The sequence below is a fragment of the Pseudopipra pipra genome, chromosome Z (genome assembly GCF_036250125.1).
Source record: "Pseudopipra pipra isolate bDixPip1 chromosome Z, bDixPip1.hap1, whole genome shotgun sequence".
In the NCBI taxonomy this organism is placed as follows: Eukaryota; Metazoa; Chordata; class Aves; order Passeriformes; family Pipridae; genus Pseudopipra; species Pseudopipra pipra.
Window position 1 is genome coordinate 59,856,512 of NC_087581.1, and position 18,173 is coordinate 59,874,684.

Sequence of the window (18,173 nt, forward strand, 5' to 3'; positions counted from 1 at the left end):
GGAGAGTTCATCTGAATGTAAGAGACTCAGTAGGATGAAACACTGCCTGCCTAATGGTTGATCTACAGAAAGCAACACCCCAAATACCTTCTATAATACAGATGTAAAATTCTAAACACTACTGATTTTGAAACTAAGGTGAAAGATACTAAGGTGAAAGAAGACCAACTAGCCTTGTGGTATGGTGGACTTGCAATACACTTTGCATGGCATTGCTATTACAACATCAAAAGTCAAATCAGACTCCTAGAATCTGAGACAAAATGAACAGTTCTGCCACATCTAGAGATTGTGGAAATTTGGTACATAAGGAAAAGAAATCTCCAAAACCAGTACATTAAAAACCTCAGAAGTTACTCTGTGGAAAGCTAAAAATCAGTCTAGTAGCACTGTCCCTTTTCTAATCCTGAGTCTTGAGCAAGGCTCCTAAATGAGCTGTTGTTGGCTGTAATCTCCAGTGGCCACGAGAAATTCCCATCTGAGGTGAAACATATAAAAACAATTTGCCTTTTCCTAGCAAATTCCCTCAGGAGGAGTATTCCCTTCTGACTGCATCTTCAGTGCTTCAGCTGGTTTGGCTGTAGGGTGTCACAAGAGCTGTGACAACCTGAATTGGCTGTAACCCTTCCTAGCATTAAGAGAAGGTTCCAAAAGACTACAGTAGTCCTTGGCCTTACTCTATATCTCCCAACACATTCAATGAATGTCTCCTTTCTGAAAGAGAAGCAGGAAAGCAAAAGCAGTCCTTTTAGCCCAATGCTATTCCCTCAGCTTGCAGCCCAGTGTGTGAAAACAAATGTTCCTGCTCCGAAACAATGAACAAAACAAACAACAAGCCCAAGCTATCTCACAAAATGTACCTTTATTTGTGCATTGAAAAATAGCCCTGTACTGCCCACCCCCACAACACCAGTTATCTGCAGGAAACTCGGCACACAGCTTGAAGCACAAGCTGTGTTCGAGCTGGAAATATCAGGGAATGGTGGGGAGGGAAGGGATACAGTGCTGGTACTGAAACACAGCGGTAAGGCAACAGGTTATCCAGGCCACCTGAATACAAGATTGTTAGTATCAGTCCCTCTCCCTTCTCCCCAAAGACCATATACTTCTCTCATTTGAAGACTGAAGTAGTAAATTCATACATAGAAAGTGAAGCAATTTTAGAGTAGATGATTTTCTGATAGAATTGGTTTCAGATAATAAATTTTTATCCCCATAATGCTTAGAAGGTGCTTGATTCTGAAATGGTAGGAGACTTCATAGCACCACCATTCATAAGGCTGTTACTGAAACTTGATTCCTTGAGCCAGAGGCAAATCCTTGCTGTAGTTGATTGTACTGGAAGAGAAACAAGTATTTAGAGACCAGACTTAATCACTGAGACAGATTATGCAGTCCACTTCTTATGTACAAGGCTTCTGATTTCTGTCACATGTAAACAAAAGGCTTCTGTAAGCAGTTTGCCTATTTAAAGTTATGAATTGACTTTACTCCAGTTTTCAACCTAGTAACTATATTCAGGGAAAGACCACATTCCCCATTATTTCTTCCTTGATAGAGGATCTATTTCTCTTTATCTATTTAATCTTTTACTGTGACAACATCCAGATCGAAAAAGCAAAGTGGGATTTCTCACGCTCATAAAACCAAAGTTAGCACAGGTAAAGGCTGTGAAGGCCAGCAGGGAATGTGAACGGTCAACCACTATGGGCTGACAGGAGATTTGGGGTTAGATAACCAAAACATAGCTAAATCACCCACCAGTGGCAATAGTGGTTTCCTCACTGTGGTTGTCACTTTATGTATTTCCTGACAGGTTCCAGTAATTTAATTTTTAGATGAGTTTAAAATCAAGCAAGAGGGGAAAAAAAACCAGGAGTTTTTTTTCCTTTTGAAAGGAAAAAAAGGTCTTCATAAAACCCCTTCAAATAATCTTCTAAGGAATGTGAAGAAAAGGCAATTACACTCATATATAGTTATCTCACATTCAGTAAAGATAGTCTCCTTGTAGTTAAAGATTTATATGTTTTGAAAGTTTATCTGCAGTTTACATTTATTTGGAATTTAAAAGGTCTGTCTTACCAAGTAGACCGTCTCATATAAAGTTTCCATGAATCACTTCCAGATTCCCTTCCCCCACCAGTGTGCTTTTCACCACCTGTGGAAAAAAGGTTATAAATTAAATTTGATTTTTTTTTTTTTGAGCATGGGAATCTGGACTAACTCCAAGAAGTGAGACATTTTACAAAAATACATGGGGAAAAACTATTCCTTTGCCCTTATTCCCTATCTGAACTGAATTACTAGAACACCACCCCACAAAATACCCACAGCTAGCTATCTCCCTCATGCTTGATGCAAAAAAATATCTGCCTGGAGTTGAAATCTCATCATCGTGGCACCAAACAACCTTGTTTTAAAGATATTTTGTCTTAACATGAGAGTACCAGAATGTGCTGGTTCTTGTACTGTTTAAATAATAAGGTGAATATTTCTTCTTCTACTCCCTCAATTCCTTAAATATGTAAAAAAAAAAGAGAAATAAAGGCAAAAATGCTTTTTTAAAGACTTTTTCATGAAAATACTGTAGGTTATGGATCTTATATAAACATTCAAATATTCACAACAAAAATGCTCAAGATTGTTTAAAAACTGTTTTAAACAGTTTTCCACCTGGCCATACCTCTAAACACCTTCAGAACATACCTCTGACTTACATTCCTTTGATGGGAAGGAAGAAATAACCCATGGAATTTTTAAAAACTAAATAGAGATATTTTTAAAATATCCGTATTTGAGGGTTTAAATCCAACTACCTCTGGCCAGTATCTCTTTACTGCTAAAGCAGTATAACTCAAAATTAACTTCACCGATTTCTTCACATTTAGTCATTTAAATAGACTGATTAAAACCTTGAAAAATAAAAAGGGGAGACCTAAATTATAACTGTTTTACAGGGGTAATGTTTTATTCTCTTCCAGAGTTGTTACAAAAATAAAAAAAAAAAATTCTCACTTTTAAAAAAAAAGTGAAGTCTGAGGAATAATACCAAGCCTCTAGATCAAATGTTAGAGGACTTTCCCATTTGAAGGAAAAGGAAAAAAAAAGCATAAATAACATACCAAAAGCACCTCCAATCTCAGCTCCACTGGTTGGGATGTTAACATTCACAATGCCACAGTCAGAACCCTTTGGCCTACAAGGATAAGACACAATTCCTCCTTAGGATCAGGAAAGACTCCTTTCCTAAAGCCCTCCTTTCCTAAAATGAGGGCTATAAAATGCTCAGCTAGAATTGTGCATAGGTTTACAAAATACATGGAAGACTGTGAACTTATGCCTCAGGAAGGTAGAAAAATAATTTAAGTTATACCCAAGCCAGCGGAAAATCCTTCCCAAATCCTTGGTAAAGATACTGCTGGAAAGACCTTGTTTTACTTCATTATTCCAGGCAAAAACATCCTCTTCCTCCTAGAAGGAACATGTACAAGTATTTAAGCCATGATTATTCAAGGCAAAGCAGTTACAAAGAAGCACTGTGAGAAAAAAACCCAACATATCACAGCCATAACAAAAATGTACTGAATGCCACTGGGCAAACACACACGTACCATGGCAGCAATACCCCCACCACTGCACAAAACACACTCTCTGCTTTTCAACAGATAGGAACAATATCAACAATACAACATAAACAATAGAAATCTATTCCTGTACAGACTCTTAACTCCAGTGCTCTTCACATAAATGTAGCTACGCAGTGAGGTGAGCTATTATAGTGGATCTGACATCTCTCTCCTGACTCTTCTGTTAGCATCCTTGACACCTGACTAGTTCCCTACTGTTATTTTACCTTAAATTTCAGCACATACAGTATGGGGGCAAATGTCTCAGTGTGGACAATGGGCGCATTATGAGGAAGGCCAGTCACAATGGTCGGCTCGACATAGTTTCCAGGGCGATTTATAACCTTCAAAACACATAAAAAGCAACTGAGTAAGTTTAAATTAGCATCTAGCTTAGCACTAGTGTAGGAAAGGAATCCGTCATGGTCTGACTACTACAGTTGTGTCTAGCAATCAGAAACAGAAGCTCAGGTAATCTGAGTAGGTAACTTAAATTTTACTTAAGTATTTAAAATATAGAAGCATAGCTTATGTCGACTAAGGAGGTAACCAAATTGCAAACTCTAGCAGCTGAGACTAAAAACACTTCTTTTCTCCAACTTGTATGCTAATTGGAATTTTAAAGGTATTAAGAATAAAGAAGGTGCCAGTGAAAGACAAGAATTCCCAGAATGTTACTTCAAGGAGAATTAAATATCCCATATGACAAAAATATGCAAGTGGCTGTCTTGAATCTTCAGTATTTCCTGCAGTTTGATATTGTGAATTCAGGGATTTCCACTATTTTCCTTGTTATACATTTGACATTCACCATTTACAATGCTGTTTTTATTTTCACCATCACCTGCTACAGGAGAGTGGTATAAGAAAGAGCCAAAAGCTCTTAACCATTTCTTGAAGGAGAAGGTAGTTTCCAAGTACAATCACCTTTACCCTGAAGACAAGGTTATTCAAACATTCTCAGGCTGACTAAACTAACATCCTGTAGTGGCTGACAGAACAAACTGAGAAACAATCTTGGTCTAAGCCACCATGTTACTGTGTTTTTTCCTAGAGCACAAAATGTAGCAGGAAAAATAAAAGTTAAAGTCACCTTTCCACCACAGACCACAGAGCCACCCTGTTGTTTCGCTTGTTCTACTGCATCAAGGAACATTTTCACTGCTTCTTTGGTATGAAGAGGCCCATACAGAGTGTCAGCTAAAAACAGAGGATGCAGAGGCATACTTTCAGCAAAACTGTATACATTTGCAAGTACTCTTACCGTGGCATTTTGGGACTAACATTTTAATCTGTCCAAGATGAGCAGTATTAGCCAGATTCTTCATCTTCCTTTCAGAGTTTGTATTCTAAATGAAACCAGCTATTTCTACTCCCAGGTAAACTGCTAAAACTAGATATTCTTGAACTATAACCCATTTGGAATTTAAAGAGAAAGAAACAGACAAACTTGTCTCCTAAATCTGTGAGCTGGAAATGGTTACTTACGATCCCATGGATCACCGATGCGGACCTGGGCATAGGCCTTAGCAAGCTTTGCCACCACCTCATCATGGATGCTTTCATGGAGAAACTAAAATGTGGAAAGAAAGGTGTAAGACAGCATAGTCTATGTAACCATTCCTGGATGCCATTGCACTTTGAAGAGGGATGAATGAAGTGTGGAGATAGTGTTGCTCATATTCAGCAAATCACAAAGTTAAAAATAAACACAGAGTAAGGCCTCCAAACAGCACCAACACTAGAAAACGAATACATAAAATCTTCACCATGAAGATTTAAAGCAAGTGAAGAAACAAAACCCTGCTTTAATTTTACCCGATCTCTTATCAGTGACATCGATGTGTTCTGTAAACACTTCAGTTAAGTGTTCTAGGACAAATACTCAAGTCATTTTATTGCTACAATTTGAGGAATCACTGCCCTTCCAATACACCCAAATCAATTTTGACTAATATTTACCCAATCAACCCAACTCTGAAAAGACTATACAAACACTGACTGACACTCTAACACCTTTAAACTTGTTGAAAATGATTGGTTAAAAACTATTAACAAAGTAAGCAACACACAGCCCCTTGCTTTGCTGAAATCTAAAGCCTGCACCAAAATGTGTAGCAGTCACAAGCAAAGAAGTTCTGGCAATGAAAACAGAGAGAAATACAGAAGCATGCCAAATATTATTTTCTGGGCTTTTAGCACCACATACCTTTGAAAACACATACAAAGAAACTGTTTAGATCTAGAATTATGGTGGAATGAAACCATAGTCTTATTTTTCCATCATACTTATTTACTCATACTAAGTAAAAAGGTGTTTCAAATATTATTTGTTGCTCTTCATAATATTAGGAATTGTCAGGCATTTTCTAAGCTAATTTGGAACTAAGTTAAAATGCAGAGCTACCCAAACCAGACAATACACATTTACTCACCAGCCTTCTAGCAGTTGTACACCTCTGACCTGCTGTTCCCACCGCAGCAAATAGAGCAGATGGGATGACTAGGTTCAGATCTGCATCTTCAAACACTTTAAAAAAATAAAAACATGAGCATGTTACTGAAGTAAACAGGCAATCCACAAGACTTAAGATGCCTACACAATATTATAAACTGACAAGTTGGTCAAGAAGCACTAAGAGCCATTGCACTAGCACAGCACAGTTAAGATATATAGAAATACCTTGAACTCTTATTATTTCTTTACAACTGGAATTAGACACATACAATTGGACATAAATGAAGGTCTGAACTACTGAAGAGAGCCTTTTGCAATAAAGTTTGCAAAGAAATTCAGCTTCATTTTAATTCAAGAAAATACAAGCAATTTCTTGCCATTTCTCCACCTTGTCCCCACTGAGAAGTATAGCATAAAGTAACAATGGTAAAGTATATCCAGATGGCTTTTCAAAAAACGTAGCTTAAACACACAGGTGTACAATAATAAAAAATACACAATGAGCTGAACCAATTCCTCCAGCTAGAAGACATTGAGACATTTTATAAGCCTCAAATGACTCCCAAAATATCACTGAGTTTAACCAATTCCACAAAATTCTCTTAAGCCTCCAAAAGTATTATTAAATTTGGGATAAAATCCAACCAAGCAATGATTATGCAATCATTCAAAGCCAATTCCAGAAAAAGCAAGACTTTGATATGAAAAATGAAACAATTTTCAAAGTCTAAAACCAGTTTATGCTACTGGCTACAAAGCAGCACAGGAAAAAAAGAAAGACTTGCTCAAATGTGATTTTCAAAAGATGTAGATAAGCACATTTGTTCAGAATATGAGCAAGGTGAAACAAAAGACTATAACACAACAGGATTGCAATTTAGGTATTTAGCTTACATTTTCTTTCTTCCATGTTGCTCAGCTTTACAGTATTTATGTTGTTCATCTGGGAACTGGATCCCTTCCACAATACCGAAGACAGAAAAAACCCCAAACATTCTATTATGCACTTTCAAAAGCCCAGTGGGCAGGTGGGGGGGAACCTAACAAAAAACAACCAACCAACCAACCAAAAAAAGCACCCATCAAGCAGAAAAAAGGGACAACTTGCTACAAACATGTGCACACTAACTTCCAAATATCATCTATAGGACTAAATTTCTACAGTGCATATTACCAATAATGGCATTGTTTCCTCCCAGTTCCAGCAGGCTTCGACCTAACAAGAACACACAAAATAAGTTATGTCATGCACACACATATTCACTACACCTCAGTCAGTGAGTTCACCTCTAACTAGAGCTATTGTTCATTAAACATATTTTTCTGGATGAACAAAAGGTTTTAGGCATCACAATCAACTAACCACTCTAGCCAAAGCAGAAAATTACACCAAATACTACATCTATCACATGTTGTGAAGAAAGATACATGGACAGCAGTTATGGCACAAAGAAGCTTAAAAAATACGCAAAAATAGCACAGGAAAGAAAAAGAGGAAAACAGGAAAAAGTTGCAGCATGAATAGTGTGATGCAGACAAAGAAAAAGAATTCAAAGAAGAATAAGAGATCAAAATGCACACATAAAATTTAACTAGGCTTACCTATTTCTCTGGCAACTGTTTTATCTAAAATCTGATCGAAAGAATCCCAATCCTACCTCTGAGTAACATTCGTAATCTGTTCTGGGTTTTTTGTTTTGGTTTGGTTTTTTACACTTCTATGAACTTCAAATGCATAAAATGAGAAAACCATTTTCACAAGGTTTTCTGTTCAAAACTAAGAAGTTAGAATCCAGCAGCTGAGCTGCTGTACACTTCATGCCTGTACACTTTTAAATATTTGCAACAAAAACAGCATCTCAAAAATCATCTCTTTTCTCCTATATTTATAAGGAATAAAAGGTGAGTGGGCATGTATTCATGAACACATTGCCAAAAGACCATAAGGCCTGTCCACCTTGACAATTTACACACAATTACATTCATGGACACCACTACATCCTTCTCTTAATTAGTTGTAGGACCACGGATTTGTGGATATCCTGGAAAAAAATGCTGAGCTCTAACAGAACCAACTAAAAAATGCAGTACCTATCTCTGAGCAGTTTCAACTCCTATTTTCCCAAGTCAAAAAAAAAAGGAAAAAGATAACACAGCTGAAACAAGCTGTTATTTTAAAATGCTATGGGGCTCCACTGCCTGTACCAGCCATAGAGAGAATGTACACACTCACCAAATCTCTCCTGAACCATAAGTGCTACTTCCTTGCCCACTTTTGTGCTGCCAGTGAAGGACAACAGGTCCATCCTCTCATCTCTCGCCATTGCTGTCCTGCATAATGGGAGACATACCACCATGTCCAATGGAAGAGCACATAAATGGAAAAGCAGCTTGCACCTTCCACGTACACCAGCTTCAATCAGGGAGATCTTTAAAAGTCAGAACCACCTCTTTGAAACATCTGGTAAGTGACTGAGCTAATGGCAGGAAATCTTCTTAGTGAGAAAAAAGGAACAAGGCCATTTCCTTCTACCTTTTCAGGCCATAAAAGCATCATTTGTAGTAAGACTAAAATTCAGTCTAAATTACATAGTGAGATCAGATCTAATTGTTATGATCTCTAAGAAAATACGCATATCTATGACTTTTTTTTTAATGCTCGCCATCTGTTTTGTCTCCTCTTAAAATGCTCAAAAGATACATCTCTGAGTATACATCTGTACTGGGAATTTCCACATTGTAAAAATCAAACAAAATAATTTGGTTTGAAGCTTGGTTTGAACAGCTTCCAAGCACAAGTATAAATCTATAAGCAAGTGCTGAGTCCTGTGTCAGCATGGAAAATGGGGATATATTCTTCTCCACAAGTAATCCAAAAGGCCAGTGGGCTAGACACTGAAAACTCCTAAGAGCATGATGAGAGGAATGTAATATTAGCTGTATTCTTTGGGTGTAAGCATATGCAGATATAGAATATAAATTTAGTCTCCTCATCCGAGAAGTTATTTGTTAGCAGCTGATCTCACAACAGCAAGTAGACATATTTATTATATTTAGATCAGGGCCAGAGTATCAGACCAGCTGATAAAAATCATGGCAACATGTGTATGTACCGGGAACTCCTGGAGACCAGAATAACTTTCTGAGAAGTAGTTCAAAGAATATTCCTTCTATAGAGGTTCACAAAACACAAGAAATTTTACTTACCCAATGTCCGCTCCACCACAAACTAAGGAACAGATTGCTCCAGGCAACTTGTTATCCTCCAAGACTTTGGTAATTATCCTAGAATCAAAGATGTAAAAATTTCAGAGATTTCTGACACGTGCAAATAGGGAGTGAACCATTAAAACTGTCTTTGGGTTTTCGGGGTAGTAGTCATTTGGGGTCATTGTTCTTAGGAGTTAATATGAGAGCTACAAGACTTAGTAATTAATGATTTTAAGGGGCCTACTTTTATTTAGCACTTTAAAATAAATGTTATTTGTAATACACAATAAATAAGTGTTTTAAGTGCTAATATATTAAGGAAAGTAACAATAAACCTGAAGTAAATATCGCCATGGTATTTATTCTTTGGAGAAATTCTTTTTACTGATATTGAGTTTTCCTTTTTATCGAAAATGAACCCTGGAAATGCATGCTAAGGTGTTACTATGTTTTGGGTAAAAAAGACTGTGTGACATTGTCTTCAGGATATGGGTCTAGAGAGCCAGTCAGAAGAATTTGCCAAGAAACTGGGTGCTGACGTTGTGCTGAGATACTAGAAAATAAGGGATGATTCTGAAACATGATCGTGTGATTGAGGGAAGCCAAATTTCAAGAGCAGTTCATCTTTCACAAGGAAGCAAACCCCACAGCTAGCCCACCTTCAGCAGAAACACAGCCCTGGTTCCAGAAAAAAATGGCCAACGGTATAGGTAACATCCTACATATACAGCTACTATTAGGGAAAAGCATTTCTTCTGACCACTGTTCACTACCTCAAACAGAAAAGCACTGTTTAAAAAGCAAAAGAGAGCAAAGAAACCAGAACTCACTTTGTAACAGCAACACTAACAAGGGATGTAGAAGGAGCACCCTTCCTAAAAAGGAGGCGGGGAAAAAAAAAAAAGGAATTACATTAATTTTATTTCAATTCTTTAAGAATAAGAAATTATTCAAATAAGCAATTTTTATGGTATCTGATATACAGCACACTTTGGCTAGGTTGGTTTTCAGGTACATATTTAAGACAGGAACTCAAGCGCTTCTTTCCACAGCTGAGCATTCAGAAGGTCTACTGAAATCCATGTGAACTAGGGCTAGGCCAGGCATTAGAGTGAAGCAGGCAGACGAAAGCAAAGCAGGATCCACAAGAGGAAATAAAGTTACCTTTTCAGACTTTTAATCTTAGCTGTACCAACTCTGAATATATGAACTGTTCACTACCACTGTTTCAAGACCTCAACCTGGGTTCTTTATTCGCAGGCCATTTGGCTAAGACCTAGATGCCTCCCAAACTTAATATCTCAAAAAAGAGGTTATCACAAAATAAAACAAAGCTCTTTGACTATAAACGGACCTAAAAATAAAAAGAAATCAAGCCTACATTAGATAGAATCAACTATACAGAAACATCAGACATTCAGCAGCAGTTTCATGCCCGAGATAATAACTCTCTAATTTAAAAATACCGTTAGCAGGCTGGAGAGCTAGATCTTACCAGAGGCAAGCGTTTCCACAAATCATTGCAATTGCACTGTTCCACCCATAAACTGCCACAGGAAAGTTAAAGGCTGTGATGATTCCTACTAATCCAACAGGATTCCACTGCTCTATAAGGGCATGGCCAGGTCCTGAAAGCAAAGACACAACATAATGCAATTTTCATCCATTTAATGTAATCTTTTTTAAAAAAGGAAAATATGTAAGCAAGGAATCTAGCATCACTTCTCAGTCCATCACAGCATTAGCTTGTGAAGAGCTGTATTATATGTGCTCTGCAGCTTACTGGATCAAGGTTAGCTAGATTGTGAAAAAAGCTAATGGTACAACAACATAATTAGCTATTCAGTTAACACCATGATGACTGTGTGCTAATCAATAACTGACAAAGAGGTCTCTCTTTTCTAAGTGCACCACTGAACTTTTCACATACTTTCCTCTGCCATCCTCCATTAACAAAGAAATCAAAGAGAACTTAGTGCTTCAAATAGTAGAGAAAAATCGATGGGCTCACTTGCTTACCAGCCACTTCATCAGGAACTTCATTAGGTGGCGCTACTGCCCACCAGCACATCCATTCCCAAATCTCCCTAATAACTCACAGAACAGAGATCTTGCTGTATTACATCATCACATATTTAAGACACTTCTCCATCTCTTCATCTGTTAAAAAAGCAACTAACCAACCAACCACAAACAAACCCAAAGAAAAAAACATACATACTTACTTTCTGAAGGCAAAATAGGTCCACCAATCATTCGGGACAAACCAACAGCGTAGTCACAGACATCAACATACTCCTGCACTTCCCCAACACCCTCGACAAAAATCTTTCCCATTTCCAAAGAGACCTGACAAAATTAAGACAATTTTTTTTTAATTCCCTTGCATCCCCCATATATTTTGTTTCCCACCAATGTCAGGTATATCTGTACACCAGGTAAGATTTTAATACAAACGTTTTCATTAGAAGAGAATCACCTCTTCCTGAGTTATTCACAGCTTAAAGAAATAAGAAATAAACAAGAAGACAGCAGTCGCATCTCCATACAATAGGAGGAAATTAGAGAGAAAATTAATGGAGAAATTTTAATAAAACAAATCTACTGAAAGGACTATCCAACACTAATGGGGTTCATATGTTTAGATTAACAAAACACTGGATTTTCATCAGGACATTGCATACATTGTTGATTAGGCATGGAATATATTGGGAAAGTGGGACTACTCGGCTCCAGCAAAAGAAAGTGGTCATTTACATTTTACATAAGCGAACTACTCATTTGACAACATATCAAAGTGAATTTGAGAGATTTCATTTGCAGACACTGCTGAAAACATCTACATATCTTTAGTATTTTAGTAACCTGGGATGTTTAGGATCAATTTTTTTTTTTTTTTAGTTGAAGTCAGTCCTAAGCTATATCCTTCTGTTAAAAGCATGTTAGATTTACTCAGCTGACATATACGTTATCAATGAGAATAAGCTGGTATTTGAAAACATTTTCCTCCAAAAATGGGAAAATTTGCAAACTTAGGAACTGAGAAGTCATCCATTTACCCCCACTTATTTTTGCTGTCATGCTCTGATATCTAGATGTTACTTCATGCAAATACGACCTACTACTTTAGACTGATGACTGTATTTTGAAAAGGCTGTTAAATGAGGAATCAGGTTCAAAGGATTGCCACGGGATTTTTCTCCCCATGCAAATCTTAAAATAAAGGTAACTAAATGTATGTCTATGACAACTGTGGTCATCTCGAGATAGAAGGAATGGCCCTGATCTGTGACCAAAAATGGAGGGGCATCAGATATATTTACTAAAAAATGCAGCAGTGAGTCCATAAGTGCAGTAGAAATACCAGGATACTTCACAAGGACATTGTGAGACAAGGCTGAAAATTTCCAATGGCATATAAGAAAGATGAGTTTCTATTCCATTCCTTTTATATATTCCAAATCCAGGGAAAATCCTAAAATATGAATACCTACTGTACTTCTTTCACCCTGAAGTTCCTCCTTAGTCACAGAAGAGCTGAACAGACTATCTCTTTGGGGAAACTAGGAAAACATGACAATAAGCCACAAAAGTTTTGTTCAAGGAACACAGAGTGAACTTCTGTCTGTCCACACTCACCAGGGAAGCTGTACTGTTTTTGAATACAAAAGTACATTAGCACTCAAATTCCACAACAGAAACTCTGCTGAGGAGACAACATCAAAGGCAACAGCAGAACAAAGTTTTGAAGGTTAACAATATGGGCTTGACTACACATGGAGTTATTCACTGACAGCTGTTTCTGAACAGCAGACATACAGGTAAGCCCTGTAAAAGGAAAGTGGCAAGTTCCCCACTTGTCTTCTTTTCTTCCCTAGCAACTAGCAAGTGTTTTAAAGGAGAGGTCCTTCAACCTTTATGTCCTGCACAGCACTGCAAGTGGATCTCATTAAGACCATCTCAGCTTCTGAAGCCTTCTATTTCCATATGTCAGTTGGCAAAATCCTGCAGATCACCAGAAAGAGCTCAAGGTTAAAAGCTCTGTATTACAGGAAGATCTCTTTCAGGATGCTTTTAGTGCCCTATCTGACAGGCAAGTGGGAAAACAGCTGGGCAATAGTTGTAACACTCCTCCCAGACAGAGTACAGGCTCAGAATGAATTAAATTTTCTTTCCCTATTATATATTATCATTTCATAGAATCACTGAATCATAGAATATTCTGATTCGGAAGGGACCCACAGGGACGATTGAGTCAACTTCTGGCCCTGCACAGGACCACCCTGAGAGTCACAACATGCATTGTCCAAACACTCCTTGAACTCTGACAGGCACGGTGACATGACCACTTCCCTAGAGAGTCTGTTCTAGTGCCCAGCCCTCTGGGTTGAGAGCCTGTTCTTAATATCCAACATAACCCTCCCCTGACACAGTTTCATACTGTTCCCATGCAAGAATACTTGTTTTAAAATGTTTCCTTCTTTAAATTAAAACTTCTTTAGGGAAGCTAACAGAACTAACAGCAATTGTTTAACAATCATTAAGGTTAGTATTGCAGAATGGTACATTAACAACTGAGAAAACCAGTTTTGACACACCCCTCGCCCCTGTGCCCCACTCTCCCTTATTCCCCCAACAAAGTTAAGCTACTTCTGAAAACACCTTACCAAGCTTCCTAAAACTTTGATTTTTTGTCTCAGGGCATCACCAATCTGTCGCACTATTTCTCCGCGCTTAGGTGCAGGGATCTAGTAAAAAAAAAAACAAAGAATCTATGTGAGATTAAACATCTGTGATTTTTGCTGCATATATACTGATGGGTCCCCTACCCTTGTAGTAAGCAATCATTGATTGCTGTGCTCTTTCCCAAGACTCTGTTACTTGTTCATTTTTATCACGCTCACTGCTTCACAAGCAACTGTTTCCTGCCTCTCAGAAACTGGTAACACTGTGCACATTTATGTCCATTCAAAACTTCAGTTCCACTGGATATTGCCAGCAGCATTCAGATTATTAGTTCTGCTACTTGTGCTCAGCTACATCACACATAATGCCCTCACACAAGCAACTGCATCTCAAGAAACAAGCATTTTTCATAAAAAGCACACTTACTGGTTTCTGAGCCTTGGAAGTGTTCTTAAAATCACATTTTCAAACGTTCAGTATGATATTTATTTTGCTAGCAGATTCTGAGACACACAGAAACATCATTCATGGAAAGATTAAGTCCATATATCAACTATTAATAGATCTTTTTCATGTGGTATCGGTATTTTAAATAATAATCAATAGCCAGGATCAATTCCAAATCATACACATGCAAGCAGATTTACAGGACTAGCAGTTCTTCGTAAAAACAGGACTGACAAATTCATAAACCATGCAATCTTACCTCTTTACAAGCAAAATCTTTCAGACAAACAACAAAATTCACAAACTAATAGCAAAGAGCTTTGAGAAAAGCCTTTAAAGAAACATTTAATGTTGATTCTTTATCTGTTAGATTGCTTTCAGATTATTTCCAAATATGTTACAAGTCACCAACATTATACTCACAGATTGTAACAAAAGAACACGTACTAATATATCCTGAGGAAGCTGTTGTATTTTTCCTAAACTTTGTTATCTTCAGACAAGGCAAAGCTTTGCTGGCTAAAATACAGAATGCCCAATACCTTACAAAATCCAGTTTTCAGCTTCTACCAAAGAAACAGCAAGTAGCTGTAAGAACCAAGCCTGGCACAGCCATCAACAGAATGAGTGCTGGCTGGGCACAGCTGGTAGAGGTGCATGAGGAACTACAGCTTGCTAAGGAAAAACAGCTTAGGTATTGTGCACAGCTATGTAACACTAAAGCTTTGGAATAACACAGCAGTCTTGTGAAACACCAGGACAGTAGGTGAACAAAAAAAGCATGTTTACAACCAGCAGCCTTCCTCACCCCGTGAGAACAAGATGATCAACATGAGTTGATCCAAATATCCTGCAGAGTTCCCACAGGAGAAAAAACGTGGTGACAGGAAGTGAAACACACGCACAGGGATAGTTTGCTTGCTACAAGGTTTCTGAACTTCACCAGACCTGCTGGCAACAGCTCACAGGCACAAGCCTGGCTAAATCTGTTTGGCTTTTCAAAACAAACATTTTCCGCAAGTCAGTGTCCTTATCTTTGTACCCCAATGATATCAGGCACAAACTATGTGGGCTTGTTTCTCAAGATTTCCATTGCAGACTTTTGCTTTAATGCAACACAAAAAATATTAATACATTTTTACACCTCCACCTGATGGGGCAATTTAATACCCTGTATCTGCCAGAGATAGGTTATAAAAGAGAAGACTCTGTTAACTTACATCAGCCCAGACCTTCCATGCCTCTTTAGCCTTCTTTACTGTTTCTTCATAATCCTCCAAACTAGCCTATACGAAGAAGCATGTCAAAGAAAAAGTTAGGAAAATCAAAACCCCAAAACAAATGCCACAGAAAAGCTTCTGCACTCAACTCAAGACATTTCTAGTAGAGAGTACTTGCACTACAGGCTATCACTTTCACAGAATGTTTCTATCCTAACACAATGTGGTCCCAATATGACACATCTTTTGAAATCACTGTTGAGGGAAAGCGTATGTGCTACCTAAACAAACAAACAAACAAACCACACAAGCAGAAATTTTCCTTCAGATGTTAAAGGATGCTCCATAAATATATAATGAGGGGCCTCTGGTGGTCTAGTGGTTAGAGTGCCTGACTCTCACCACTGCGACCCGGGTTCGATTCCCGGCCCCCTGGGCAGGTGGAGCTCGTCAGCCTTGGTAGGCAATCCACCTAAGAGAAGGTCACTCTAAACAAACCTACATCCTGGGGACCTCACTGCCACTGTCCAAGCTTTGCTCGGCCCCGGCAGATGAACCTCAGGACTAAAGGGTGGGCTCAGTTCAGCGCACGCTGTGTCTCACCTAAAAAATCCACTGCGCAGGCTCGAAGGGTTAATGACCTTTCCCAAAAATCTTCGCTCGCGAAGACTGGCCATTACTTACTTACTATAAATATAATAATGGTAAGGGAGACATATATATATATATATATACTCATATGTCTTGTTTTATCTTAGATATTACTGTTATTAACAGTATTTTAAAAAAAGCTGGGAGGACTGTCCTACTTCATCAGTTTTACTGGGCATCAAAGGCTAATTGAACGCTAATATACAAAAGAAGTAAGTTAGCACCATAGCGCTATTCTCACACTAAAAACTTTCACAAATTTACCACGTGAATGCCACGTCGCTTTCCCTCCTACTTCCCCCTGGCCACTCAGCCCCACCGAACAGCCGCAATCTGCCCCTATCCAGCAACTCCCCTTAGGGACAAACGAGCAGAGGAAGGGATGGGCCCTCGCTCTTTCCAACAATACTCGCAAGAGTGGGAGGCGGGGGAGGGGGCCGGGGACGTTAAAAAATAAGGCCAACAGCCTGTTTTCGTTCCAGGAAAGCCACTGGCGTATTTCCAGCAGTACTTCCAGTCTGCGACGAGCTCCAGCAGCCGCCCCTGGAATCAACATCACCTCTACCCCTGGACCCAACACCCCTGGGGCCCCCAGACCCAACATCCCCCATGACCGCTGCCGGGACTTTCGTGCCAGAGGGGACGCGGTCAGGAGCAGCTCCCAAACCAACGCCCAACAGGGCCCGCTCCGGCCCCTTGGCCGGGGGCTCCTCCCCTGCCCTCCCCTCCCGTCCCCGCCGCGCGGCGATGCCCCCCGGCCGCGCTCACCTGCCGGACGCTGGCGATGGGCTCGTTGTTGGCGGGGCAGTACGTGGTCACCACCTAGAGCAGGACGGCAGCGGTGAGCGGCGGGGCCGAGCTCGCCCCTCCACCCGCCTGAGGGGGCGCGACCCCCGCGGTCCCGCCGCCCCCGCTCCCGCCCCGCTCCCCGCACCTGCCCGCGGCCGCCCCAGCGCCCGTTGTAGACGCCTGGGTTCTCCTCCTGCAGCCCCAGCTCCCGCAGCCACGCGTAGCGCTCCTGGCTGACGAGCAGCGTGGCCATGGTGGCGGCGGGCGGCCCGGCCCGGGGCAGCGGCAGCAGCGCGGCGGCGGCGCGGCGGAGCCCCAGCATGGCCGGCAATGGCGGCCGCCCCGCCACGCCCGCCCGCCGCCATTGGCGGCCCCGGCCCGCGCCCCCCGGCCCGCCCCCAGCACGGCGCCGACCTGCCCTGTCCCGGCCGGGATACGCGCCCGCTTTAAACTTCTCTGAGGGAGGGACGGCTGAGAGAGGACCTCAGCAATGCCTATGGGAATCTGCAGGGAGGGTGCCAAGAGGATGGAGCCAGGCTCTTCTCGGTGGTGCCAAGGAATAAGACGAGAGGCAATGGGCAGAAACTGATGGAAGTTCCTCCTGAAGATGAAAAACGACTCCTTCACTGTGGGGTGACCACACGCTGGAACAGGTTGCCCAGAGAGGTTGTGGACTCTCCCTCACTGATTCAAGAATAATCTGGGCATAATGCTGTGCCATGTGCTCTGGGATGGTCCTGCTTGAGCAGGGGTTTTGGACCAGATGACCCTCTGTTGTCCCTTCCAACCTGACCCACTCTGTGATTCCATGTGCCCCTCAAAAGCTGAAGGGACAGAGGTGTCCCCAGATCGGGTATTTCTAATTGCTGCAGAAAATAAGAGAACACTGAGGAAAAAACCTGCAGCTATTCTTAAGCAACAAATAGTAACAGTAATATATAGGAGTGTGCACGACACTTTCTATTCTTTAATACCATGCTTGAATCGCAGTGAAATTAAGTGTCTTCAGCTTCTGAGCTGGCCACTTTATCCACACTCCAGTGTTTGTGATTTTGCAAACTTTTTCTTTCCCATATACAGGACTAA

At 40.2% G+C, this 18,173-nt stretch overlaps 1 protein-coding gene across 1 annotated transcript; it reads right to left on the minus strand.

Annotated features, from left to right (window-relative positions):
• Nucleotides 1-843: 843 nt before the first annotated feature.
• ALDH7A1 (aldehyde dehydrogenase 7 family member A1) lies at nucleotides 844-17,428 on the minus strand. Its single transcript, XM_064642231.1, has 18 exons — nucleotides 17,233-17,428; nucleotides 17,067-17,120; nucleotides 15,648-15,713; nucleotides 13,962-14,042; nucleotides 11,520-11,643; nucleotides 10,790-10,922; nucleotides 10,125-10,169; nucleotides 9,292-9,369; nucleotides 8,318-8,415; nucleotides 7,259-7,300; nucleotides 6,062-6,156; nucleotides 5,115-5,199; nucleotides 4,720-4,826; nucleotides 3,854-3,970; nucleotides 3,374-3,471; nucleotides 3,123-3,196; nucleotides 2,083-2,158; nucleotides 844-1,338 (listed from the first exon to the last, which is right to left on the minus strand). The coding sequence occupies exons 1-18, from the start codon at nucleotides 17,407-17,409 to the stop codon at nucleotides 1,284-1,286; spliced, it is 1,605 nt and encodes a 534-aa protein (XP_064498301.1). The 5' UTR covers nucleotides 17,410-17,428; the 3' UTR covers nucleotides 844-1,283.
• Nucleotides 17,429-18,173: the final 745 nt, after the last annotated feature.

Coding starts and splice junctions, on each gene's coding strand:
- ALDH7A1 (XM_064642231.1), bottom strand. CDS start 17,409: ATGCTGGGGCTCCGCCGCGCCGCCGCCGCGCTGCTGCCGCTGCCCCGG. Junction 8,416..9,291: donor TGTGGTGGAGCGGACATTGG/GTAAGTAAAATT, acceptor CCCATTATGCAG/GACAGCAATGGCGAGAGATG. Junction 1,339..2,082: donor TATATGAGACGGTCTACTTG/GTAAGACAGACC, acceptor TTTCTCTTCCAG/TACAATCAACTACAGCAAGG.